Source organism: Seriola dumerili, unplaced genomic scaffold (assembly GCF_002260705.1).
Source record: "Seriola dumerili isolate Sdu_G_001 unplaced genomic scaffold, Sdu_1.0 BDQW01000066.1, whole genome shotgun sequence".
Taxonomy (NCBI): Eukaryota; Metazoa; Chordata; class Actinopteri; order Carangiformes; family Carangidae; genus Seriola; species Seriola dumerili.
Window position 1 is genome coordinate 4,331,352 of NW_019174321.1, and position 27,842 is coordinate 4,359,193.

At 39.8% G+C, this 27,842-nt stretch overlaps 3 protein-coding genes across 3 annotated transcripts; 1 reads left to right on the forward strand and 2 right to left on the reverse strand.

Moving 5' to 3' along the window:
• The first annotated feature begins 1,624 nt into the window (after nt 1-1,624).
• Nucleotides 1,625-6,767, forward strand: LOC111219374 (mitochondrial glutamate carrier 1-like). Its single transcript, XM_022742016.1, has 10 exons — nt 1,625-1,703; nt 2,260-2,373; nt 2,854-2,979; nt 3,447-3,502; nt 4,816-4,906; nt 4,998-5,116; nt 5,239-5,434; nt 5,529-5,683; nt 5,770-5,845; nt 5,955-6,767. Exons 2-10 carry the CDS (start codon nt 2,354-2,356, stop codon nt 6,112-6,114), a joined length of 999 nt encoding a protein of 332 aa, XP_022597737.1. The 5' UTR covers nt 1,625-1,703; nt 2,260-2,353; the 3' UTR covers nt 6,115-6,767.
• An 814-nt stretch (nt 6,768-7,581) lies between these two features.
• LOC111219375 (tetraspanin-2-like) lies at nt 7,582-18,411 on the reverse strand. The gene is made up of 8 exons (XM_022742017.1): nt 18,124-18,411; nt 15,138-15,240; nt 11,038-11,135; nt 9,990-10,064; nt 9,794-9,886; nt 9,633-9,704; nt 9,387-9,470; nt 7,582-9,207 (listed from the first exon to the last, which is right to left on the reverse strand). The coding sequence occupies exons 1-8, from the start codon at nt 18,190-18,192 to the stop codon at nt 9,142-9,144; spliced, it is 660 nt and encodes a 219-aa protein (XP_022597738.1). The 5' UTR covers nt 18,193-18,411; the 3' UTR covers nt 7,582-9,141.
• A 5,722-nt stretch (nt 18,412-24,133) lies between these two features.
• LOC111219495 (nerve growth factor-like) lies at nt 24,134-24,742 on the reverse strand. The gene has a single exon (XM_022742185.1). It carries the CDS (start codon nt 24,740-24,742, stop codon nt 24,134-24,136), a length of 609 nt encoding a protein of 202 aa, XP_022597906.1.
• Between the last annotated feature and the right edge of the window lie 3,100 nt (nt 24,743-27,842).

Sequence of the window (27,842 nt, forward strand, 5' to 3'; positions counted from 1 at the left end):
TTAAGTGGATAACTAGATGTTTGGTAATCTTGTATTTAAATAAAAGGAACAGTGTACAAAATAGGATAGAATACAATGGTTATGTAAGTATGAGATGCCACCTATGCCATAGCTGCATACTACACTTGCAGATCATATGTCCTATTCGCTGTTACACAACCTTTCACCATCAGGTATGGAGCAGCAGTAAAAGACAGGTTCCTAATTCCTTGGAATGTGCCCATACCTTTAAAAGATAAACTAGTTGTAATGCTAACAGGATCCATCATGCCTGAAGCATCTGCCCTGTATTTTTCCATGTCATGCAGCTACTTGGTGCTGTGAGCACCTGTCATTGAAACCCATTCAGTCGAATATAGCACATGATCTGACTAAACCCTGGAAAAATCTCTTTTGAGAAATCCAATAGGCTACCTTTTGTTCTTGACTTAACCTAGACAAGCGATACAGCATGCCTTACCACATAAGGTGGATGCACTGAGCATGAAGTCTCCTCTTCAGTGAAATCCTGCTTTATATGCATGAACTGGCAAGATCACACAAGTGAGTACCTGTCCAGCAGATCCAGTTACAGTTCAGAATAAGAAGTGACTTGCTGAAGAGACACCTTAACAATGGGTAATGAGAGAGGGGTGAAACTCATCAACTTCCTCAACCACATTTATCCTGCTGAGCGATAGACTGGAAGAAACAGGACCAGTAGTGAAAGAAGTCCTCAGATACCTTCCTTAAATTAAAATAGCAATAATACAATTTAAAATACTGTAAAAGTCCTGCATTTAAAACCATATGGGGGAAAGTATGGGATTATTATCAGTATCAGAATCAAAAGTAAAAGTAGGCCTACTTACAATGCAGTAAAGCAGCCCCTATCAAAGTTACATATTTTAATAGTGTTTATGCATTAAGAAGTTTATTTGTTGCAAGAGTTCAAACTAGCCAATTTTAATTATGTGGTATACTATAAAAAAGGAAAAATATTTCAGTCTGATATGTGTAAAAGTGCAAGGTAGCCTAATGCAAGATAATGCAAGTACCTCAAAATTGTGCTTGTATTTACTAATGTATTTTGTTACTTTCCACCACTGGGATTAACTTTTGAGCACCTGAATAGGATAGAAAAGACTAGAAGAGAACACAATAGAATGATGTCACTCCACTGAGAGGATCAATGGGCTTACCAGAGTGAACTTAATGCTATAATGATCTTAGCTCAGCGCCAAGATCATATTAAGCTTAAGATCCTTTTGAGAAACGGTGTCTTTACCGCTTCACAGATCTTTGACAAATCTCTCGGAGTAAAAACCAAATTTGAATGTCTAACCTTTTGCACTGGTACCCACATTCTTTAACTTTAAACCATATTTGAAAGAAAGGCTCGCCGAACAATGGTTTCTTTCAATTTTCACACTTCACCATCTTTGTAGCTGTGTGATTGGTGGAACAGTTTGAGTGATCCGTGTAGTCCTCTAATGAGAAAAGGAGAAGTCTAAAGATAGCCAATCAAATGCCGGTATGCAAATTATCTAAATGCTGATTGGTTGTATTTCACCGGTAATGTGGATTTGGGCGGACCGTACCCGCCCCCTCGGTTAAAACTGAGTGGAAATTTCCTCTCTCCACTCACAGTTTGCAGACACTACCGGTTCATCGCACGAAAGCGGAAACTAATAGCCAGAAACAACCTTAAAGACAATCTTTTGGTGAGTTAAAGTTTTTAAATTATATTTTAATAATATTGTACTTGTTTTAACGTCATGAAATTGCTCGCGATAACCAACTTGGTCGTTTTTAGGGGCGGTAATGTTCTGAATGGTTATCTATCTGACGCGGCCTGCTAGCCTAACCAACCGTGTGTGAATCTGAAAGACAGCGAGTAACTGTTGTGAGACAAGGCTATTTACAAATCTTTTTTTTTTTTGCTGCAATTGCTGCATCAATGCACGACCCACGACGTCCCTCTAAATTTTACTTTCAACATGTCTTTCAACATACTTTGTGTATTCGGCTGTAGATCAGCATCGAGAATGTATGAAAGGCGGTAAATGCCCATGTATGGTGTTCCGGTATGTCAACTAGAACACGCCCACGGGTTGTACTACTCATATTGAAAGTAGCAGAGCTGCTACATCATGGTCCCGTGACTCTGAGGTACTACATAAGCCTCTGCAGTGGGTGGAGTCTGTGTGTATATATTCTTCAGAACTGCACCCTGCCCATATATTCTAAGTAACTGACTCCTTTCTTATCTCTGTCTAGGACTCTATTTATTAATTTGACTGAAGAACACTTGGATCTACATCACTTCATTTCTACATCTTCTTAACTTATCGCCACTTATTTCAAAGTCATCATGTCTCAGCAGCAGATCAGGTAAGTCTCATACATTCTCTCTTTTTTTTTATATCATTGTAAACTGGCTTTGTGTTTTTGAGTGTTGTTTTAACTAAACAAGAAAAGACATCACCTTGGGCTATCACTGTTTACCAAATTATTAATTAAGAAAATAACTGGCTGATTGGTTGATAATGAAAACTAATTTGTGTCTGTTGTTAGCACCTTTTAAAATGATAAAGTTAGGGCTGCAACTAATTTAGTAACATATCTTCTGATTTTCCTTTAGATTTAGCAAACAATCATGTTATCTATAGAATACAATCAACAGTGAAAAACATCAAATCCCCCAAATTCAGAAGCTGGAAACCAAAGATTTGTCAAAACAAGGATTTTATTCACAAAAGAATTATTGATTGATCAATTATCAAGTCATTATTTTCATTTTATTTCTCACAATTTTTTGCAGTTCATTTCCATATTAAGGTTTTGGCATTCCTTTTTGTCATCTCCTTTCAGCCTCCCAGCCAAGCTCATTAATGGCGGTATTGCTGGCATCGTTGGGGTTACTTGTGTGTTCCCCATTGACTTGGCAAAGACCAGGTTACAGAATCAGAGACAAGGTCAGCAGGTCTACAAGAGCATGTGAGTATTTTTAGTCGCTGCTTACTACTGTTTACTGTTTTACACGACATACTCGGTAACACCGTAACACCAAATCTCTTAGTATTATACCTACTACGCCTGTGCATAATCCAGTATTATTCTTGCTAATCCCACAATTACACATGGAGGACATCAGGATGAATGTGTATAATTGGGGAAATTCTTGACTTGATGGACCATGGTGACTATTCGTTCCTCTCATTCCTATCGAATGAGGCTGTCCATATCTCTTAGGCTGCCTTTGGAAGGTGAAAATCTGCTGCTCAGTTTATCAGCTCAGCATCTGTGTTTCCTTAGAGCAGTCATTTTCTCCTCTTGTTAAACTTTGTCATAAATACCTGGCCTCAAATTCTTTTTAAAATAATTAAGCCTCTGAATTTTTCTTTTCTGTCAACTGCCTTGTGTGGTTCACACCAATAATATTCCTTTGCTTTCTTGTTCTATAGGATGGACTGCCTTGTCAAGACAGTTCGATCAGAAGGCTACTTTGGCATGTACAGAGGTAAGATTTATACATGTCTGAATGTTAAGAACCAATAGTCTAGAACGTGTAGAGGAGGATTAACTGTAGGTGAGGGTAAGATCTGTCTGTGGTGAGGTTGATATGATTACTGCTTGGTACTCCTAATCTTTACTGAGGGTTCAGATACAGAGTATGTTCAGTGTCTGGGATGCTTGATTTACTGAAAAATATGGTTATAAGTTGGAATAAATTGTAAGAGAGAAGTAGCCAAAGCTGTTCTCATGCAAAATGGATTTGTAGCTTTAAGCTGTGGTGTTTTTTTTTAATTTTTTTTTAATATAACATACATGCAGTCAGTAGGAAAATTCATGTCCTGTCTTGATTTAGAAAAGTAAAATCTTGTGGACATAGTGTAATATAAAGAAAATGGAGACCTTTTAGTCTGAGTCTCTGCTTGTGTGAGGAATGCTGTTTGTTTGCATCTGTGTTTTTCATATTACAGACTTGGGTCCCCCTGGGATATTGAAGGCTAGCCGATAAGGCGCAGCCACGCTGGAGGCAAATCATTAAATGGTTCTTACAATATTGCTCTATTTAAAACTATAGGCACAAGTTTTTGTTTTGCCATCTATTTGTTCTGTAATTTGACTACCTTTCAATAACTTACTCGGCTGTCTCTTCACTGTCCTGTCGATTTTTTTTTTTTTTTTTTTTTTTTTTTTTGTCGTGGATCCTCATTTTCTAGACTATGGATTGTGCTCTTTTAAGACTTTGGTTGATCTTGCAAATGTATCTGTGGTGAACTAATAAGATGTTTGTTTGAGATGGTCCCACAGATTTGTTTTTAAGTTTGCCCAAAGTCAGTGCACACAGTACATAGTCTGGGGTTCTGTCTGTCCTTTCACTAACATCTCTGCATTTCTGTTGTTTACTGATTTGTAGCCTTTCTGTAGACACATAACTTTTCTGAAAGTTTTCTCCACACAAAGTGGGCCCTGTTATTATAAACTGACTCACTGTACTTCATAAACTTTGTTTGCATTGCATCTTCCTCTGATATTCATTACCCTCCTCGTTTCTTCTCCCATCTTGTTTTTTGCTTGTTTCTCAGTTTCCTTCTGAAACAGATGTTTTTAATATAATTTCTCTTGAAATAATCCCCCTCCATCATTATTACTGAAGCTACTGTAAATTGATAATTTGTCTTGTCTGTGTGTAGATTAGCTATACATTGGCCTAATAACAATCTGATGTTGTAATGATAGTGGCGGGGAATGTTTTTTTTGGTAGATGAGCTTAATAAAAATAAAGATTGTGACTTCTATGCTAACTGTGTGTCTTTTTTTCCTCAGGTGCTGCTGTAAATCTGACACTGGTTACCCCTGAGAAGGCCATCAAGCTGGCTGCTAATGACTTATTTCGCCACCACCTTGCCAAGGATGGGTGAGTAAAGGATCTTAGCTAATCATTTAATGGAAATTCAGTGTCCTACTTACTGAATATTTACTGAATATCTCTCTTTACCTATTAACAGAAAGGGGTTGACAGTGTTCAAAGAGATGCTGGCAGGTTGTGGTGCAGGCATGTGCCAGGTCATTGTCACTACCCCCATGGAAATGCTCAAGATCCAGCTACAGGATGCTGGCAGACTGAGTAAGAGGACTATAAGTTTCATATTTAATGTTATCGATTTTAGATCATTTACTTGACTCACCGTCAACATTAACCCCAGTGTTATTGAGTACATTAATATATGTTTTGTCTTTTCCCCAAAGTGGCCCAGCAGCAAAAACCAGTCATGATGTCTCCCACCAAGCTTGTGGCCACTAACACCATGCTCAGCCGCTCTTACAACTCTGGCACTGTGGTCTCAGCACCACGAGCTGTGTCAGCCACACAGATCGCAAAGGAACTGCTTCAAACCCAGGGCATCCAGGGGCTCTACAAAGGTCTAGGGGCAACACTAATGAGGTAAAAACTCTTGCTTCCTGGTGTGAACTTGTTAGACCCGTTACTTTGGATGAGCGTTTCAGTCTGAAATGACACTTTGCTTAATTTCTTTCAGGGATGTTCCCTTTTCTATTGTCTACTTCCCATTGTTTGCCAACCTGAACCGCCTGGGGAAACCCAGTCCCGAGGAGTCATCACCCTTCTATTGGGCTTTCCTCTCAGGGTGTGCAGCAGGATCAACTGCTGCAGTGGCTGTCAACCCCTGTGATGGTGAGGTTTGAGGAGAATGTCATTGATCTGTCGGGTTAGTGGCAGCTCTGGAGTGTTGTCTGAATTTTATTTTCTCTCTCTTCCAGTGGTGAAGACTAGACTGCAGTCACTGAACAAAGGGTCCAGTGAGGAGACTTACAATGGCGTTGTGGATTGTGTAAGGTAAGACAGTAGGAGTCATTCATTGTTACATAACTATCTTTCTTTCTTTTTTTTTTCTCTCCTTTGTGCTTGTGTATAAATAAACACACACAACTCTCTGTCTCCACAGTAAGATCATGCGGAAGGAGGGGCCCTCTGCCTTCCTGAAAGGTGCCGGCTGCCGGGCTCTGGTCATCGCCCCTCTGTTCGGTATTGCACAGGTTATGTACTTTGTTGGCGTTGGAGAATACATCCTGGACAACTCCCCACTGAGCCTCCTGTCGGCATGAGACCGTATCAGTTTGCTGGCTATGCGTAGGACCTTCTGAGCATAAATGATGAAACAACTGGCAGCTAGATATCACCAGTTTACAGCATAAAAATTACACGAGGCTTGTTTGACAAAGTAAGGAAAGGCCTCGGGGTGTAAAGACCTATGATTTCATCTTGTGTATGGTCTGACAGTTGTGTTGCACTGAAACACTTTTATGACTTATTCATCAGGCTGTGGCCAATGTTTGCTCAGCTGTTAGCCTTACTGTGTTGAGGGACTCAGAGTTGCAGTGTTATTCTTTCTTTGTCCCGAGACAGTCTTGTTCTGTTTCCCTCTGTGAGGGAGGGGAGCTCACTCCATCAAAGAGACAGACCTGTTTCTGTGTTTTCTTCCATGCTATCACTTTTCATATTATTATTATTATTATTATTATTATTATTATTTTATATGTGTGAGCTAGAGTTTTATTTTGAATTTCTGAATGCAATAGCTTGCAGTACTTTCTGTTTGTATGTTTTTCTTCCTTTTCCACTGCTGTCTCATGTTACAGAGCCTTCAAGTACAAGGAACAGGGAACAAAGGCTTCAAATGGGAGAGACATAAGGGCCCAATTTACACAATTTATTGCAAAGGGATCTTTTGTGTTTTTTTTTTTTTTTTTTTTTTTTTTTTACATAAATCTTCAATAACTGTGAGTGTACATGTTTAATTTGACCGATCATGAACCTTCCTACTGACATGGGACCATACGGGTTGCCAAACCATTACCAGCGTCCTGTTATATACTTGATATTAACCCTACTGTTGTTTTGTAATCTGTGAACCACAGTCTTTGTATCTTAATATCTTGCAAAAACTTGAGATGCATTCATGCACATTATATATGTTATGTGTTTGTCACATAACCGCAGTTAAGAGATTCACTTATGCAATACAATTTCTCCCAAAAGATCATTTTTGGTCTATGCCTTAACACAGATGACTGGCATTTCTCTCTGAAGGAACAATGCTCTTGACCAGAAAAAAGCATTATTACTGTTACTGTGATCATGTGAAAAATGACTGTAACTATACTTTATGTGTTTGTGATGGCTTTTTGTACATACTGCATATGTGTGTGTGTATATATATATATATATATTACAAAAAAAAAAACTTCAATTCACTCGTTCTGTGTTTGTGAATCACTGACTGAATCAGGGAACCATTATTAATCTACATGAAGGGGATGGACAAAATAACTAACGTTCCATGAAAGTTTTTTTTATTTATTTTTTATTAAACTACTACAGAGGGAGTCATAATTAACATCTACACATTGTGAACTATATTACATGTCTCTTCTACATATTTGAACAATTATGCTGCTTTGTCAGACACTTTGTTAATACCTTAAACTGAAGCTAAGCTAATGACAGTGCAGCCCCTATATTAGGCAGGAACAAAAGCGTTTAATGTGCAGTGGAAAAGAAACCAGTCAGTATCATGCTTTAAATGATTTAGTAGGCAATATAAAAAAAAATGATTACAGGTAATTATGTAGAAATTACAGTTGGAGAATAGCATATTGATACTCAGGTCAATATAACATTTGACCTTTACAGGTTCATTCTTGACCTTGAACAGAAAACGATGAAAAAAAAATATTCTCAACACAAGGTCACATTTGTCAAACCAATGGCATGTTAAAAGAATCCTGGGTGACTGGGCCCTTTGTGGTCTATATGTATGTCACATTTGCGGTTTAGTTTCCTGAACTTGCCTCCCCTATTCCTTTTTTAGCATGGTGGTGCTGTTCTACATGGCTGCCATTTCTCGTCAGTGAGTCTACACGGAGCGCTGACGTGTTCAGGAACCTCACCAACCACAAAATTTACATTCATGAAACAGTTTTGCTCTGCTGTCTGCCGACACCTTCTCCTGACTCCTTCCAAAAAGCAAATTCATGATTCAGACACTTCAAAGGCAGGGAACAGAGAACAGCCAAACATATCAATAAAAGCACCACAATATGTTTTTTTTTATTATGTTTAACAGTACAACATAAGCTATATTATTCTATAATTCATATCTTATTGGCACACCAACAAGATTTGCATCCACAATAATTCACACAAAACGCAAACTAGCTCACTGTTACAGTTCACACTTGCTCCAGAAGGGCGCAGGATGTGGTGTTACTCGTTACCTTTTACATGAATTTGGAAATTTACAGAGTGTCAGTTTATCATCAGACCTTCCTAACCCTTTGGGTTGATATCATGTCTACACTTCCTCTATTGTGCTTTAAAGTAGCAATACTTTAGAGTGGTGGCAGGGAGCAAGCACAGTCTTTACGTACGTCTTCAGAGATCACAAGAAAAAGATAAATAGTAGAGTAGCTGGAGGTTTGTATGCGTGACTAAATAGGCACGTAAAATTTACTCTGCAAAGGTAGGCTAGTCCTCCAAACATTTAAACACACAGTATGATTGGCATTAGGCCTGTAAATGACATAAAAAGGACTACAAAGGGCACAGAATAAATAATGTTAACAGCAGATGCATAAAATAGGGGTCCATATTTACAGCAAGTACTCCTCAGTCACAACATTCGTGTGTCAAAGAAGGCTTCATGTACTGTGTTGTGGCTACAGTGCAGCAGCAGCAGCAGCGCCGGCAGTGTAACGACAGGATGTTATAACCAGGGAATGTCACAGAGTCCTGCCAAAAGCTGAGCTTGTGTTATGGAAAAGAGCGGAGAAAGAAATCGGTGTTTCAGTGGAGAAGGTGTGAAGATAATGATGATCCAGCGTATCGTGTTGAGTGTGGCCCGTGGATAACTGGGAAGAGTGGGATGTATTGTGCTCTCTCTATTTGTGATATCCAGTGAAAACTCCCTGCCAGATCAGTCTGGACTGTGAGAAATGACATTGAAATGTAACTTTGGCGTTTCCCTTCCTCTGCAGACAGGTTGATTATGAAGGGCTCGGTGGGCCTGTAGTGGTCTGGAAGGTGGGGGCGGATGGATGGAGGAGGGGAAGGAGGGGGCGCTCAACTCACATCTATATAACCTCCCTGCTGTTCCTGATGGCACAACACAGCACCATACTGAAGATCATTCCTATGATCTGAAATCACACACATTTTTTGGGACATGTTTAAGTATTTGTGGTACTTAATGTGAGGCTGTGTCAAGTACCACAAACCAGTGTAATCAACAACTTGAGGATAAGTAGTCTGAAATTGTCAAAAACTTTAATTATTTCTGTTTTATGCAGTTTAAGTCAAAGATTTTTCAAATTCTCACCATTACACCTGCGATACCAATCCCAATGTATCCGATGATATGCAGCTTTTCATTGAGGAAGTCTGTTATTGCAGACAGACAGTCCTAAAAGAAATGAACAAACCATTCATACTGATAATTACAGACACCGTAGACAATCCTGCCATGAATTAACAAAAAAGCCACATTGCAGCAACTCTTGTAATTGTGGCCCAGTGCTATACTGCCACCATGTGGGTGTAAAGTGCAAAGCAGACGTGGGTTTACCTTGGTGTCAGGTGGAGCGTCTGCACACAGCTCATTAGACAAGTCGGACATGGATCCTCCACAACAGTTCAACTGTGAAAGTAAAAAGTGAGAAGAGTGGAATTGTGACACTAGTGGCATCAGTTGTGACAACTACAAGAACTATTTGAAGTTTTACTCACAGTCCTGTGGTAAATGAGAGCTATTGCAGTGCTGTTTGAATTGGTGGCGTCAGCAATGGAGCTACTGTAAAACTTTTGGACTTCCTCAACAATCTGTTATTGAGAGAAGATCAAATAAAATGAATCATTTCACTTATGGTTCTGAAAACGTATTACAGTCACACATTCAATAAAAATGAGGTAATTAAGTCTGTACCTGTTCCTTGTTTATGAATCCAAACACACCAGCAGAAATCTCTGCACCAAAGATTATCATAAGGCAAGCGAAGAACTGCAGAGCAGAATAGAGCTTTATTATTTCCTTCTAGCAAGGGGCTGTCTTTAAATAAAAAGTAATGGACCAAGATTGCGACATTTATTAATAAAGGTCTGTTATTTCCTAATAATTTCCTAATATTGTGATTGAAAGTTCATTGTTGACCTTGGAAACAGCAGTTCACCAAACAGCTTTCTTGGAAAGAACATAATTTGTTACTGCTAATAGAAAGAATATGAATGTCTTTGAAAAAAGGCTCCATTTATTCAGCACCCCTCATTTAAAAGTGTGCCAAGTTTACATCATAAACAATAAAAAATAAAAAATAAAACCAACAAATGCAAAGTGACAATAAACCTTGCAGCAGTAAGTAATGAGGGATGATAAATGAATCTAAGATATCCAGTGAAAAAAAAAGGAAAAAAGTCAAGATCATAGCTGTAATAAACATAAATGTGTTTATTTAAACCAAAGTAAGTGTTCAGCCATTATTCTTTTACTATTAGACACATTATTCTGCCTGCAGACAAATTTCACACTGTTTTCACCTGCTGTGCAGTGATTAAAAAAAAAAAATTTGGTTACACTTACAAGAAAACTGGAATGAATTCATTGGAAGTGCAACTCTAATTAGTACCAAACCACACATTGTAGCTTCACAGCTTTTTTTTTTTAGGAAACTTCCTGGAAATTATTCAGAAATTACAGACCTAAAAAGTAAAACAGTATCACTAAGAATTTATAGGGATTGTGCTACAGAACATTTATTTCTCCTACAGAAGCCGGAAAAAGTTCACACCCCCCACCCCACAATTCTTCATTAACAATGATGGGAGAAGCAAATATAATTAAAAAAAGATCCATGTTGACCTTTAGTGAAATAAAGGTCAGCACGATATCATCATCTTAATTAAACTTAGTTTCACTCCATGTTTGAACATGAATAACAGAGCCACAGGAGGCAGCACTGCTGAGCACGTGAACTCACCGACGCAAGGAGACACTGAGACTCACGTACGGCCCCAAAACAGCCAAAGAACCCAACGATCATCATCAGGCCTCCTGCACCGAGAAGGATGTACACAGCTGGAGAGACAGAAAGACAGACAGATGAGCACTTTAAATTGTGTCACTCTGTAGAAATAAATCAGGAAATGAGTAATCTACCAGTCGTGTAATGTTCCTGATAGAAGAAAGTACAGCCTTAATAGACTAGAAGACAAGAATCTAACCACAGTGTGTTCGTTGCTGTCACATGACTGCAGTTCACAGATCCAACTAAGGGTGGCAGCATTATGCAACTGCTCTAAGGTCTTTGTGTGAGAAGGATTTATAAAAGAACTGTTGTTGTGTTTGACTGCCAGCAGAAGTGTAGGTGGAAACGTCTTTAGTAGCCTAAAACCTCTGAATCGCCTCCCACATTTTACTCTGATTATCAGCCTACTCGTTGGAGTTGAGATGAAAGAAGTCTGAAACAAAAAGTCTCTAACATAAACCCCTGCCACTTTCTGATGTTTGGCTTATTGCTCCTTTGATCACTTTTAAATAGTTTTTTTGGTAATTTTGTCGTCACTTATAAATAAAATTTAAACAGTTAATAATCCTGTTCGATTAGGATTGATGTATGAACCCAGAAAATGATTGATTTCAAGATGAATCATTGCTTGTTTAGACGCTCCAACAACTGACACCACTGAAAATAAATACCTGCAGCAGCCATCTGTCTGTCCCTGTCAGTGTGTTGAACAAAACAAGATGCTGGCGAGCCGAGCTACAGATCTCTGGAAATCCTACCCATCTATACTCCTCTCAGATGCATGGGCAGACTCGTGTGCAGTATCACGATTAAATCTGAATTAAAGCCGAAGGAGCTGGGGAGTCTGTTGAGAAACAAGGCCTCCGGTTTACTCTTTTCATACATTAGTGTTACTTCCAATTACTCAGACTTTGTGCATTCGTCGTCTTGCCGATTAAAGCAGTAAACCAGATGCCATCTGTCTGGTAAAAAGGTAAATCAAATTTTCAGGGGTTTTGGTTGCTGCAAAGTTAGACTACATCCCTCACCATCCTAACCCTCTGTGAGCCTCTGGATGTCGTCACCTCCCCGGTCTGCTCCCCGGCTCCCAGCCCTCACTACTGAGCCCTTTAGACTGTAACTATACACCGGGCCGGCCCCTGAGGTCCATGCTGAGGGCCTAATCAGTGACATAGACAGCAACCGCTGCAGCAATTTAATTAATCCACATGGGGGGAATGCAAGCTGTTGTTTTGCTGCTGTTGAACAAAAGAGGAGGGTAAAGACGAAGGTGAATCCACTGCTGCGCTGAAGGGAGCTGGAAGCGAGGGATACGCCGCTTCAAAGCGGAGTGTCTGGGTTAGCAATGGAAAATATAATGGGCCAGGACAGCTTCTACTGTATATACAAAGTGTCTACACAGACCTGATCTTGGCTGCTGATATTTCCATCACTTTAATATGCTCTGTTTTACTGTGGCACTTCCTCTTACTGAAACCACTGATATCCAGCAGACAACTGCCAACTGCACTTCCTCCTTGTTAAAGCTGTCGGCAGGAAGCTGGAGGCCGTACAAATTAGCGAGGGTAAACATCTCGTGTATATGCACATAATGGCTTTTTACTTGCTGGAACACAGAGCAACAAAGGTGACGGAATGGAAAGTGCATCACCCAAAGGAATGCTGCCACTTTGCCTGTTATGGTATCACGTCTGTTTAGTCTCTTTGCTAGAGGAGCATGTAGACAGCCGAACTCCACCATTCTGCTCAGGAAGCTAATGTAGATATTTATTTTGTTGCCAAGGCTCCTCTGTAAGATGATGGATCCTCTGCTGGATCGATCAGATGTACAGCAGATAAATTGATAACTTGCTCTCTGTAATCTCCTGCGGTCTGCTGTTGCCTAGAAATCCCCCACAAGTAAAAGTGCACAAAGTATAATGAGTAAAATCTATTTAAAGTATCTATAGTAGAAGTATCCACTTTCAGTGTTTCATTATAAACGATTGGATTATTGTTTGCATTAGTGAGTAAACAGCATTTTGAAGTTGTAGCCGGTCAAGTTAAACATTATTCTGACTGCTTTATATACTATTAGTTTATATCAGTGCAAGCGATCGTATGTTTTGTGTGTAAAATCTTAAAAGAATAGTTAACGATAATCTTTGGAAATACCTTTATTTGGCTTCTTGCTGAGAGTTAGATGAGAAGATTGATGCCACACTAACATGTCACAGCCAGCAGCTGATTAGCTTAGCTTAGCATAAAGTTTGGGAGCAAGGAGGACACCATTCGCCTGGCTCTGTCCAAAGGTCATGATCACATCTAAAGTCCACAAATCAACACGTTATATCTTTGTTCAGTCTGAACACAAACTGAAGTGTAAGAATGACACGTTGTGGTTTTATGTGGGATTTATGAGCCAGTCTTATTTCTTGGCTGGGAGCTGTGGTTTCCTGTGAACCTCACAGTGACAACAAAACTTCAGGAAGTTACTTCACCTGGCCAAGAAATAGACCAGTAGAGGCAGTGGAGTGAAAAGTGCGATCATTGCCTCTCAAGTTTGGAGGAGCAGAAGTGTGGACTAGGAGAAAAATGGAAATACTCCAGAATTACTTACTGTAATAAAGTACAGTCAGGAGCAGAATGTGAGTAAATGTGACACTTAAAGAAGATGTGAGCCAAGTTGGACGTTATTTCAGAAGTTGAGATTTGCATGTCAGTTTAATCCAAACGGAACAGAGATGATCTCACATGCTGTACTTTGCATAAATATTTGACTGTGAGAGCATAAGTGTGGTTTTATACTTTTCTTCTTTGTAAACAAGGACTGACTGCATGATATAATAATGACTGCTACTAACGGGCAGACTCTTGTCACCTGCCCCACCCAACCTGTTACTCATGTCCTGAGGGAGACAGCCAGTTCCATGAAAGCACAGCCGAGAGCTGATGAAGTGAAGTCACCATTTTAGGTCATGGTCTAAATGGGAGTAACAAGAATAGGCTCCTTTCTAATCGTCTGCTCCTACGCACAGCGAGGGAGACAGGGCCTATTGTATGGAGTCCTGCAGCGCTACTACACACTCACGGGTGTTTGTCTTGTCTACTATATATTTTAACCATCCACTGTGTGTTTTATTGGGAGCTTTGCGAAGGGGCTCTTCATTCATTATCAGTCAAAAGCTCTTCAAGGATGTTTTCAAGCGCAGAGACAGAGACTCCATTAATCAGCTAAAGGCTCTGGTTTTTTGTCACCATTTGTGTACGTCTGATGGATCACCAATAAACCCATAAACCAGGCCGCTAACACTAATGGCACTTTTCAATAATGATTTGACCTTTCTGCTTTCACTTCCCCTTCCGCACGCAGCACCATCAGAGGAACACGTCTGAGGATTTGAAATGGAAAACACTTTCCACTTAAACAGCCCCAATAACTGAGGATATAAACGATGACTGATGCCACTCAGAGTTTCCCTCATGCATCGTGCAGAGGAAGTGATGAAACTGAAGATAAAATGCGCCTGTTAAACGTTCATCGTTGTTCAGTAACAGCTGCGGCCCCTGAAAGGTTCTTCAGTTAAAATGGTGGCGAGGAATCCCCCGGGAAGATAACAAGAGCTGATTATATCATGATCATTACGACGCACCATAAACCTTGATGCCATCAGGTCTGGTGTTGCCCTGTAGAGGAGACTCATTTGGGAGGCGTATATAAAATTTACACCTGAACATTTTATTATCTTTTGTATATCACACTTTAAAGGAAATGAATCAGTACTATAGCATTCAAATTCTTCCATATAAATCAATTTGGAGCTAGATAAATTCAGCTGACTTACTCCCTCTTTATAGTACTTGTATGAAAAATAGCTAACACCCCTAAAGGCGTGGATCCCCACTGAACTGACGCTATAAATTTATTTAAATGACTTCACTAAATAAATGCCGTCCATCAAGACGGCTCATCGGAGAGAAAATAAAACTTCACTCAGATATCTCGAGTCACAGTTTATGATATGTAGATGTAAGGTGAGGCGTGAGTGGAGGCTGCAGGAATTGTGACGTACCTATAAAGAAGGTGTCGGGGGCGCCATCGTCTGTCAAGAGCTCCACTGTTTCTGGGTCAAACCTGAGCCAGAGTCCCACAGCCAGCACCAACAAGCCTGACAGCTGAGGGATGAGGAATTATTAAACAACATTCATGTCATGCTCACACACTTTTGCAGAATACAAAATACGCAATTTTTAAAAAAAAAAAAAACTTTCTTGAAATATGGTTCCTGTTTTTTCAGGCTTTAAGTGACACCTTTGTCATGTTTGCCCAGACATCACTCCACAGTTTAAAACATGTTTTTGTCTTTGGCTCTTCAGCTGATTAAGATTCTACAGGTGGCACTGTTGTCCTTGTCTCATCTGAAAAGTGGCTCTTGATGCTCACTGCCTGTTTTTTTTTTTCCCCCCTCAGTTTACACAAACCAGTTAAAACAAACCAGAAATGTTAAAGGTTTTTCAAAAACAGTCAAAGAATCTGAGACATGTCACATGAGCGTGTGGCCTAATATTTCTGTTCAAAACTTTTACTTTTACTTTAAGCCCACTATCCTCTCAGTATAAGATAATATCCCATTTACTAATCTCATTTTTCACGGTCATATGTTTGACTATAGACTAAAATAGGATCTCAGATGTGATGTGGCTGATGAGTTTGTCATTGCTCCCTGGGCAGTCTTTACCAGAAATAAACAATCAATTGAGACCAAGGTGTCACTGAGAAAGCTCATCCCTCTGACCTTCTACACACACCTATCACACATGATTTGGTTTAAACCACCACTGTTATATTTAATTAAAAGACAGACGAAGGGTTTTTGATAATAAATGTATAGGTCTGTTAGTGTGTAGTGCTGAAAGATAATTTTACACAATAAACCCAAAATGTGAACAAATAATTTACAGGTAAGAAAGTAAAATACAACCCATATGTTGTTGTCTTACAGTACCAGTATTGAGCTTTGGTATTCGAGTGTGAACTCTAAGAAACATATAAATCACATCTATAACCAAACCAATTTGTCTGGTCTATGATGCTTTTCCTGGCTTGTTTTTTCTGTTCGTTCAGCCTGGAGAAGAGAAAGATCTGCTGTCAGTGAACTACAGGGAGAATAAAACCCACTGAAAAAGGACAGAACACTTTGTTTCCATATGGGCCATCAGAGTGTCACATCTGAACGCCAGCATCACCATCAGCATCAGTGGTCCATCTCCCATGGTGCATTTCAGCCACAGGCTGTGCCAGCCTCACAGTGCCTGGGTGATGTAACTCACAATGGCATTGGCTGCCTGCTTGTTTGGCTCGGCACCCCAAAATGACAGCGTACTGTACGCTCCTTTTGGCTCCGACCACAACAGCTCCGCTTTCACTCCCAAAACTGTTCAACAAAGAGGCCGCTGTCTGTTTCAGAGACACAAGTAATGGTCCAACAGAGCACAAACGAGTCAGTGCAGCCGCTCAGATCCATACGTACTGTATCATTTAGCAGTAAAACATCAGCTTCCAGTTGGCAGTTAGCAGCTGAAACGTTTAACTGATCAACAGAAAAATTGATCTGCCACTTTGACAATCAGTTAATCGCTGAAGTCATCTTTCAACCCATTGCCAAACATTATTCAGCTCCGGCTTGTCAGCTGTGAGGATCTGCTGCTTTTGTTTGTTTTATGTGATAGTAAGATGAAAATCTTTTGGTTGTCAATTTTGCAAATTGTGATGAACATTTCTCACAATTTTCTATTTTATCGACTAAAAGATGAATCAAGGATTGTTATTTACAGCCCTGACAGCATCTTTCATTTACTGGTTTCATAAAAACTAATGTGTGTAATCTGCCTGGGAGTTGCAAGATGCATTTGAGGGGTTGTTGAAACCTGAACAAGAGACTGCTGCACGAACCTGTCTACATTTTCACGCTGTTTTTGGAGCTTTCTCTTTGCGGATTACTGACTTTTTAAACTTCTTTGGGCCTCTTAAAATGATTCAAATAAGGCAATCTGAGAAGGAAGAATATCGTTTTGCTCTTCATTTGCATGTGTCCACAGTCTGGAAACCTGTGAGGAGGCGTCACAAGTAGACAAACAGCACAGTAGCTTTGTTTTAGGATCCAAAAAAGGTTCAAACCCACTTCTATACTCCACCTTTACCATAAAAGTTAACTCCCATCATCTAAACAGATAATAACAGGACAAGTCAGTGCGCAGCAAACATGAAAGTGCAGCAGCCACATCTGCTGCAGCTGGAGCCACAGGTAACACTATCTGAGCAGATCTACAGAACCAAAACAAAACCTTCCATAATGCACCCAAAGCAGATTAACCATGTGTGTGTGTGTGTAAAAAAAAAAAAAAACACCCTGCACACACTCCCAGACCTGCAGCAGGAAAGTCACAGCACAATGCCACAATCAGGAGAGAGGATCTGAACAGTGGGTGTGTTGGAAAAGTAGCAACACAGGATCATGATGGTACATTACATTACTCCATAAATCAAACCAGTGTTAAAGGTTGAGTGGCTTTCAGGCTCTTATTTGATTTACTCATTCATTATTAAAAAAAACATTTCATAGACAGAGGACGCTAAGAGCTGTAATGAGGCGTGATAATGGACTTAAACGAAACGAGGATGACTGATAGTAGAATTCAAATGGACAGTCTAGCGAAGGAGAAGAGTGTGAAGCAGAGAGTAATGTGAACAGAGCAGGTGGATAGAGGCAATCTGCACGGTCACATTATCAGCACCACTCCCCAGTTCAACAGTGAATAATAAAAGCGGGTTAATTAAAAACCATATAACAATGTCAATGGGTTGGACAGACTGTTAACCTGCAGGATGTTGAGCAAGTAAACACTACAATAATAATGATACAATAATCACTTCAAATGAATAATAACAAATGAATGATAAACTGATTATAATAAGATAATCAGGCTGTTAAACATTAGGGTGATTTTAAAATAGCAAAGCCCTCGTTTCCATGCGAACCGTTGGTAGCGCGGACTTACCCAGAAGATGAAGTTGAAAATAAAAAGCAGATATTTCAGACATTTCATCCCACCCTGCACTTTGCTCATGGTGTCACCTGACGTGTGGGTATCTCCGATCTAAATCCCTCTGAACGCTTTTGTCTTATAGATCCTCGCTTGCTTCCTTCAGCTGGACATCAACCCCATGCAATGACTCTAACCTGCACCGCTACACCATCCAAACACCAAAACATGCGCACAAGCTGCACGCAACGCAACGCAACGCAACGCAACGCACAAGGCGGGCTGCAGCCGCCGCCGCCGCTGTTGTTGTTGCACGCCGCTTTGCACCGCCCATCTGTACGTGCGTGCATGCGTGCGTGTGGACGCTGAGGTAGCCAAGGTAGGGTTCAGGGACGAGCCGGGACCCCCAGAGGGAGGCTCCAGGATGTCCCTGGACAACGTACGGAAGAGGGTAATTTCAGCGTGTGATATCACTGCTTGAGTTTAGCCGTTATGTTAATGTTAATGTTATAGATCTAATTGCCCAAACTAAAGCCTTGTTTGATCACACTCTGTTTAATACACCTCATTTTTACAGGAAAAGTGTTTGTAGATGTGACTAAATACGAAATGATACAACAGCCTGTGTGAGTGGGAGATGTGAAACCAGTCTAGAAAACTGCCATCTGTTTGCAGTCCTTGTTTTTTGTTTTTTTTTGTGTGTGTGTGTGCTACTTTTGAGTAAATGTAGTGACTCCTAACTGACGCCCCAGTAAGGACTTTCAAGGGTGTTAGACAAGTTTACAGTTTATCAACTCTGTGATCATTCACTTCTCACACAGATGATGCTTTTATACACCTGCCTATCACCTGACATCCTGGCACTGATACCAGTGTTTATTATGGAAATATGGGATCTTGTCTACAATATGCACACCTGAGATATGTGACATGACTGTAAACTCCACTCAGGCTGCAAGAAACCAAAAACAAAGGCATGACCTCAGTGTCCAAAGAGTTGTAGCCTATTCTTTAGTGTTACATGTCACAGGGAACATCTACAGTACTTGCATCTGAATTTACATTCAGTAATGCCTATACACAAATGTAATGTATGTTCTTGTGTTCAATTTCTATATGTGCATACATGTACATATGAAGTACAATCATATATGTATTTCAAGTATAGTCTATATATGTAATAAATATGTAACAGAAACATGTATTTTTAGTATGTCTGTTTATACTATAGACATATGTTATGTAAATATATATCCATCCCAAAGCCTGTCAGTATATGTTCATATTATAGATGTAAATATAAAAGATAGACATTTATGTTTAAATTCAATAAGAAATTATTAAGAAAATCATATACAAACATGTATAATTTTAATAAGCATGTTGTTTTAATAAAGTTGCATTTTACTATGACTAATTCATATATGTTATATATTTATATATTAATATATCCAGAGGATGTATATATGTCATAATAATATATCCTCTTGTAGGTGACACATATGGTAACATCGCTCTTGATATAGGGACATATATGTCATATATATGTCATAAGTCATACTATAGTTAGTCATAAAAAAGTCATAGTATGGTAAGGTACCACTGTGATATTCTCACATGACGTGAGCCAATCAAATGCTAGCATTCCTAAATCGGTTGTCTTGGAGACGTAGCCTCTTGTAGGGACATTGAATGATCTAATATGACTTCACTCCAAACATTTTGAGAACGAATTCACTCAAATATTGGTAGGGACAATTCTGTCCTCCCAAAAATATTGATCCCTCTCATCCATATGCAAACCTATGCCCTTGGTTATCATTTCCCATGATGTCTTCAAATGTGTTGTGTCTGAACAACAGTAAAAAAAACCCAGATATACTCAGTTTAGATAGTATCATGTATGACAAAGAAAAGGATGAAATCCTCACATTTGAGAAGCTGGAACTGTGAAAAAAATGCTGAAATGTTTAATTGACTATTAAAATAGCAGCATGTATTGCGGCGTTGCTTTTGCACAACTGAATGCCAGCCAGTCCGTGTGAATGAAGACTGCATATTGGAGCATCACCAAAGCTCCTCTGTGTCTTCTCTGTGGGCTCGAGGGGGGGTCAGCTCGGGTTCACCCTCTCTCACATTCAAGCCTCTCATGTTTGTGCTTCCTTTGTTTGCTCCCACTGATGTGGGAGGGAAACAGCGACCCCCTGTTTGTCTGCCAGAGTATCAGTGAGCATCAGCCCAGATGGATCATGAGACACATCACATCACTGCCCACCTCTTCTATCTCCTGTCAGATCCAGAGTCATAAAAATAGATAGATAGATAGATAGATAGATAGATAGATAGATAGATAGATAGATAGATAGATAGATAGATAGTATTGTATCCTGTTGAATTACAAGTGATTAATAGTTTCTATGTAACCCTAAATAAGATCAACTTCATCAATGTTAACCTAATATCAGTTTGGTCATCCAATCCTGTCACAAATTCAGAGCTGTAATTATCACAGTGGAAGTAAACCCGAACTGAAACCATATCCTAACATCCTCGGGGTATAATGGAGTCAAAATCCCATTATCCTTCTTCAGCCGCCCTCTCCTCACCCTCCTCTTCTGTGCTTGATATGTAAATCTGGTGCAATAATGTAACCTGATCTCCATATGGTGCAACTGTGAGTCATCCTTATGATCCAAGAGAGATCAAAGGTGCAGAAACACTGTGGTGATACCAAAAATAATTACTGAGCTAGGTAGTTTTATGAGGTCAGGCCATGTCAGTCTGGCAGTGTCTATTAGTGCTTTTTTTAAAAAAAAAAAAATTACATTTCACTTTCTTGACAGTGTGTGTATCAACACCTGAAAACTAAAATCATATATTTGTGTGGATCACCAAGAGGGAAAGTACAGTGGAAACCTGTGAAATGAACAGGACCAGACTGAGACACATAAGCATTATGAAGGCGGACGTCTGGTCCAGCCGTGTCCTCCGTCTCCATCTAGTGGACAGTTTGAGAAGTGCACATACAATGTGTTGGTTCTAATTGAATACATTAGTTTACTGCTGAAGAAAAGATGCTTTTGTCTTTTCTTGATTTAAAGGTGTTATTGACACTTTCCTAATCATAACCAATCACATCTGTGTGTGTGATCAGGCAAGCAGAGCACTAGTTAAACCATCATCTAAATCTGATCTAATGTCAAACCTACCTGATATGACTGATGCTTTCCTTTAAGTTGTGATACTAAGACAACTATTATATAACATGTAATAAACATATAATCTGTGTTGAGATAAGATGATGCGCCTGTTTTATGTTATTTTTGTAACCATAAGGTCTTTGTATCCCACACCTCCAGGCTGTGTTTTCCTGCCTTCACTAGGATACATGTTTTGTATTGTTGTTTTTTTTGCAGTAACGAGAACAACAGCAAAACAGAAACGTTGTCTTTATCCGAGTAGAATGACTAAACCAGGAACTCAACATGACGCGTGCACAGCAGTATGTTATGTTTTTTTTTTTTTTACAACAGTCCCATATAAAATAGTTCAAATTATTTCCAACTCAATCAACAACACAGTAAAATTCTGCTTTTACATTAATGCATCAGTAATAATAATCTGATGATATAATACACAATAGTATAATACTCACAGGGGAATTTTACTTTTGAAACTTTAACTACTTTTATCTGTGACATTATTTTACAGTCTGGTATTAGTACTTAGTATTTTTACAGTCTGGTATTAGTACTTAGTATTTTTACAGTGTAGGATCTGAATACTCTATCCACCAGGTTTAGCAGCAGAGTTGCTCTTCTTCCTTGAATGGTTTTATGTGAAGATACAGTAGACATGTGCCAACATTTAACCTCTAGAGGGCAGTGTTGCATTATGTTTCGGGTAGTGCAGCGATGCCTGAGTTTGAGGCAAACACAGCCAGTAGAGAACTAAACAAATTAGCTCAGAAAATCCATATTTTCAGTTGACAGCTCAGTGGGAATATTTCTCTTAAAACTCTAGTGTCCAGAGACATAATCTCAGCAGCTGCCCTTTGTCTCTGTTTCAAGTTTCCCTCCAAGCTCACAGAGCTCACATCACATATTTTAAATGTCAGCTGTGACACAAACTTGGGCTATGAGCCTAAAAATAATCACAACTGATAGCGACTGTCAGCCTTAAGTACAATTTGTAGAGAGCTCACGACGCTGAAGTGTCACTAGCAAAATAAAGAAAATGACAAGCTGTGATATTATCAGCCAGAGGTAGACTGATGAATCATAGGCAATCTTATTTATGTTTATGTCTTTTTCCTTGACTGTAGAATGACGAGCAGCAGGAAAACTTAAAGCAAAGCCAAAACACAAAATTACTGGCAGTAAACTGAAGCCATATGGGGTTTCTCTTCATTTTTCCATCAAGGCCAAAAAACTAAATTTCTTCTCATGTCAAGACTTAGGGAAACAACAGGCTTAGTATTCATACAATAAGCTTAATAAAAACACACAGTGCATGTATGTGAGTGTTTAATAAATAACAATGTCAACAATAACATTTTAACAAAAGTTTTGCTTATATCAGACCTGGGTCAAATTGTATTTCTAAAATTTGTGGGTTGCATTAGTCGACTTAGAGTGAATGGTGTGTGCTGTAGGAAAATATAATGAGTGGCAGAAACATACTATAATTATCCTGATTGTGTTGTTGTCTAAAACTTTAAGGGGCTGTCGCTCTGTGACAAGCTTTGCTGTGGTTTCTAGTTCAAGACATGCTGTCTGGCTGTCTGCGCCCATGGTTCAGTCTAAATGCAGGTTACCGTGTCCTGTTGAAATCACCTAAAGGCCACTAGAGGTCATTGTATCTGAGGCTTAAATTTTACCTCCTACAGAGGCTGAATTTTAAGATCAAAAAAATCTGTATAAATGCAGATTTCTACATCAGAAATAATTTTTATTATGTCACACCTGCCTTGGTTTATTTTTGACCCCAGAAAGGAGACTGATTATGAATAAATGTATAAACTACTGTAGCAGCACAAGTCCAGTCCTGTCCCTGCAGACATGAAGTTTCTCACTAATTTAAGACATGAATTGTTTTAGTCAGTTGAAGCTACATGTACAATATGATTTCCATCTGTATTCATTCATAAAAGAAATATACTTGTCTTCATCAGCTTGACTGTAAATGATAAAACACACGCTGTCTCTTTCCTCAGTGGGATTTTAGTGATAATGGCGATCCAGGCAGCTCAAACCAGTCTCCTTAATTACATTTTGAAGCATCTGAATCAGCTGTGGCTGAGACGTGTTATTGGTCCCGATGAATAATTCGTTAGCTGAAGTCACATGTATAATTTGGAACAGGGGTAGTGTTGGCCTATTATTTGCACTTAATTTGAACATTTGATAGGATGTTGTTTTTCACATTTTTATTTATCACATTATTTATCACACTTTTCATCCATCTTCAGTGTCTGCATTCATAATAAATGCCCCTTCTCTGACGCACCTCACCACATCAGCAGCAGCATCTCTCTCCTGCTTCCTTATATAATCCATATTTATCAATTTCACATGGTAATTGTTACTGGAGATATACACAAATAAAATGAACTTTTGTTTGCAGAGGATAAAATGTAAGGATTTCTCTTTTATAGACACAGCAGTCAGGTGCCACTGAGCAGCTGACTTTTAACCCTTTGCAAGCTGAGCCTCTTCTAAACCACAGCTAAAACTGTCACACTGCAACAGGCCCTTCACATGTGGTGTTTCAAACTAGCTATAAGCTAACTGCAGATACTATTTGACCCAGGCCTGGTGTATATATACACATGCAGTCCTGATACTTTGTCATATAGCCTTCCAATAATTTACTTTGTGCAGAGAGTGAGAAGTCTTTGGTGATAAGTTATGCAGAGAAGGTCACAACTGCCTGCATGTTAGCACGAATTTGTCTGTGTTATGTACTGCACTTGACTGAGTGAGTGTGTGTGTGTGTGTGTGTGTGATGTGTCTAGGTAAAGTCTTCACTGCCGCCACGACTTCCGGCTGAGCACACACACACAGGCCACGTTGATGCGTATGAGCCTCCAGGCCACCAGGTTTTTAAAGGAAGTCAGCGCTCGTACAAAAGTGTGTGAGTTGGTGCAGTAGGAGTTCCAGTGTCTCGCGTCGATCCCCAAACAGCCCGAGCCGCCTGAGCGAGCGCTGTGACACGTCGTCTCAAAGAAGTACTGCTTCTTGTTGACATTGTTGATATTCACATCTGGGAGCACTGTCACCTCGTTGCCTGAGATGTCCGTGGCCTTGGTCTTGTTGCCGACCCAGACGCTGATGCTCTCACACACCGAGTACACGCCTCGGTGCTGAGGCTGCCCTGTTCGCCTGCGGCTCCTTCTCCCGGGACCTTGCGACCCTGCCGCCGGCTCCGCGTCAGGGGGCAGAGAGCTGAAGAGCACCCTGGGTGAGAGGTAGTGGCGCTTGGTGAAGAGTTTGGGGTCCACTGTGGGGATGGAGTCGGGGCTGTCGCCTGGATCCTGCTGCTGTGCCGTCGTGGCGGTACACGAGTCCCCTCTGATGGTGGCCACAGCCTGGGCACTGAAGAAGAGGAACAGGACCAGCACGGACGACCTCATGGGCACACAACCTAAGGGTGTCAGCAAGCACAGAAAACATCTGTCACTGTAGTGTAACCACATGGTGACGGGGCCTCGTACTGGTATGTTGAATACTGCAATAACTGGTTTTCTGGGCACTTGAGGGCACTGGGAACAAACTAGGAGCAGAACACTGACATGTTATCACCTTTTAAGTGATATAGTGAACTTCTTACCAAACACTTCACATCTAGCTCATATGGAGCAGCATTAGTATTCATTTGTCTGTCTTTGATCTCAACCAGCTCCTGAGGGAAACTGAACCACAACAATGAAGTTGCAGGTCAGAAAACCGACGCAATGAGCTGAAAGTTGCTGTAAAGCTCTATAGAGCTGCAGGGAACTGGTAATTCTCTGTGGGTTCATTACTTTGACTGACCCCTTTCCCATCGAAGAAGTCTGGTGATCAATGCTTGAGATGAAAAATATTGATTATAGCAGCCTTTAAAAAATATTTTATTATTTTTCCATGCTTACCAAGACTCACACAGTAACAAATACAGTATTTTTTTTATATATCTATTGCAGTATCAAGGTACAGAGACTGCACATCCCATCGTATTACAGCCTGGAGGGAGGATAACAGAGAGAAGTTTTGACTACTGGATTGGAAGTTTTGGGAGCTTCAGTTCAGTGTATGGTTGATAATAACCAAATTTAGCTCCTTGTTACAGTAGGAAAACATGTCTTCCATAATATTAAATGTTGATGACGTAGCCTCAACTACAGTCTATAGAAAAATTCAATGTCTAACATGTTTGTAGTTTAACAAGACTTGAGCAAGACTTTTTTGGTCCACAGTTGTCATCCAAGGCTGTGTCCTGACCGCAGGTTAGGTTAAGGTTAGAGATGGTTAAAATCATTTGAATCACAGACTTTACCTTTAAGCATAGGAGCTATTGAAAAAAACCAAAATCCTATTTAAGTAGGTGGGATACTGAAATGAGGCACTGCCTGAGAAGCTCAACAGAGGGCAACAATGTCCCAATATTTGTACTGTATTTGTGTGTGTAAACAGGAAGTGGTGGAAAGTTTAATATCTAATTGAATGGTTAATTGTGAAATGGTTGACTTAATTGTATCCACAGAGAGGACAGTGAACTCTGCACAGTGCAATGTCCTCTGCTGTCTCTGATGTTCTTATGAAGGAGGAAGGACATCTGCACTATGAGATTAGATAACGTGTCACACACAGTTAATGGTATTGTCTCTGTTTTATTTCACAGAGGATGTGACAATACAACCAGAAATGAGCTTTTAGTCTATGGTTTTTCTTAGATGGATATTTACTTCTTATGTTCTGTATTCAGCATTGGTTGATAATGGAAGTGCTGCATTTTCATGATTTACCCTTGAACATCAAGTTGACTCCAAAGAAATCTACGATTTGATCTAAGCTCTGCAAAGCTCTTAGTTTGATCTAATCTTCAAACTGTGTTCACAGACACAAAAAAAAGAAGGAATCCATGAGTCTGTCTCTGGTTGAGAAGGAAACGACGTGAATAGTATATCAGAAAAAGAGCTGAATTCCCTTTGTGGAATAGAAAAGAAGATCTGGTTTATTGTTATCCATAGAAATAGGTGTCACATTACCCACAGGAATATAAGTGACATTGTTGTGACATCCCATCAGTTTGAGACCATTTTCTTTTCATCACACCCTGGCTCCTCTCCACTCTCTGTTACTGCCTTACTGGTTTGCATAAATTGACAGCCTGTGTACTGTGTTTAACACACTACAACAGGAATCACAGGCGTGTTAACACCTGTGATGGCGCTGCTGGCAGGTTCTGTCAGGTAGGTTTATTATATGCTATGATTGCCTCAGGTGTGACAGTGAGTGCTCCTGGATTCAAACTGTTGGCACAACAAATCAAAAGAAAAACACAGCCTGTACAAAGGTACATAATGTGAGCTATGATCACACTAATAAATGCTTTTGAGGCATGTCCAATTCAGTTGAGTGTCTCTCGTCGCACCTCACCACTGGGCCCTGTCTCCCTGTGTGTGCTGCATCATTTGGACATAAAAAAAAAAAATCATTACTGCATCACTTTCAGGATGATTAGTATTATTGCTAAACAGCAGATCACGGCAGAGGAAGGACACACAGGAAGGTTGCTTTACAGCAGGAAGCAGGAGACGTTCACCCAGTGGATAAAAGAACTAAAACTTTTGGAGTCAAGCGTAAGGCTGATGAAAAAGAGATGAAGATGAAAGATGATGATGATGAAAATTTTTTTTTTTAAATGAGCCTCCCCAGTGGCAGCAACTGTTTTGCAAAAGGAAGTAAGAGGATCATGATGTTGAGAAATGCAAGAGAATCACTGATGTGAGACGAAGGATAAAAATGTAGTTAATGACACAAAGTTATTGCAGTTAAATGAATTAATGCTTAAAATGCTATCTGTAGCATTTTTACTAATACTAATACTAATACTCCTTATTATATATGAAAAGCAAGAGAGATTTAGGTCTGCAAAAAATCTCTTTTCACAGCAGACATTTTGATGTGTAATGCTAGAGAACAGGTGATGAATAAGATTAATGATGGGTGGATTCCATCCAAGCGTGTTAGTTCCAGGGTTTTGGTATTCCCAGCATCCTTGGCATGGCTTACTGAAACACCTAATGTTAGTAACACCTGTGTTTCCTGTGTTCAATCATCTGCAGTGAAAAATGTCACGGAAGTAAGAAATCTTCTCTTTTACGCCTGCCCACATGCTAACGGACCAAAACTGTCACATTTAGCATCACAACTTTTAAATTGCTTTAAATTTAAAAGAACTCCAGAAGTCTGGTTGAGATTAGATCCCAGATGACTGCAGTGCAGACAGAGAGGGGAGCACCTTTGGAGATGATACAGAATAGTGGGGTTTTAGCCATTTAGTAGCATTTGATTTGAACATTTGAAAGCATGATGCACCACTCTTCTTTTAGTTTTTTCATTGCGTGTGTCAGGGGAGAATACAGTTCACCTTCCATGCATCTTCATTGTCTGCTGTTATCAAATTCTCTTTATTATTATAAGATTTCTGTGACGTACCTCGTCCTCCAGCAGTAGAACTTCCTCCCTGTT

Excerpts from the sequence above, each read along its gene's own strand:
- LOC111219495 (XM_022742185.1), bottom strand. The coding sequence starts at position 24,742 with ATGAGGTCGTCCGTGCTGGTCCTGTTCCTCTTCTTCAGTGCCCAGGCT.
- LOC111219374 (XM_022742016.1), top strand. The coding sequence starts at position 2,354 with ATGTCTCAGCAGCAGATCAG. Across the intron at positions 2,374-2,853 it reads ATGTCTCAGCAGCAGATCAG|CCTCCCAGCCAAGCTCATTA; the intron begins GTAAGTCTCATA and ends ATCTCCTTTCAG. Across the intron at positions 3,503-4,815 it reads CTACTTTGGCATGTACAGAG|GTGCTGCTGTAAATCTGACA; the intron begins GTAAGATTTATA and ends TTTTTTCCTCAG.
- LOC111219375 (XM_022742017.1), bottom strand. The coding sequence starts at position 18,192 with ATGAGCAAAGTGCAGGGTGGGATGAAATGTCTGAAATATCTGCTTTTT. Across the intron at positions 9,705-9,793 it reads CTCTCATTTACCACAGGACT|TTGAACTGTTGTGGAGGATC; the intron begins GTGAGTAAAACT and ends TTACTTTCACAG. Across the intron at positions 9,471-9,632 it reads ACGCTCCACCTGACACCAAG|GACTGTCTGTCTGCAATAAC; the intron begins GTAAACCCACGT and ends CATTTCTTTTAG.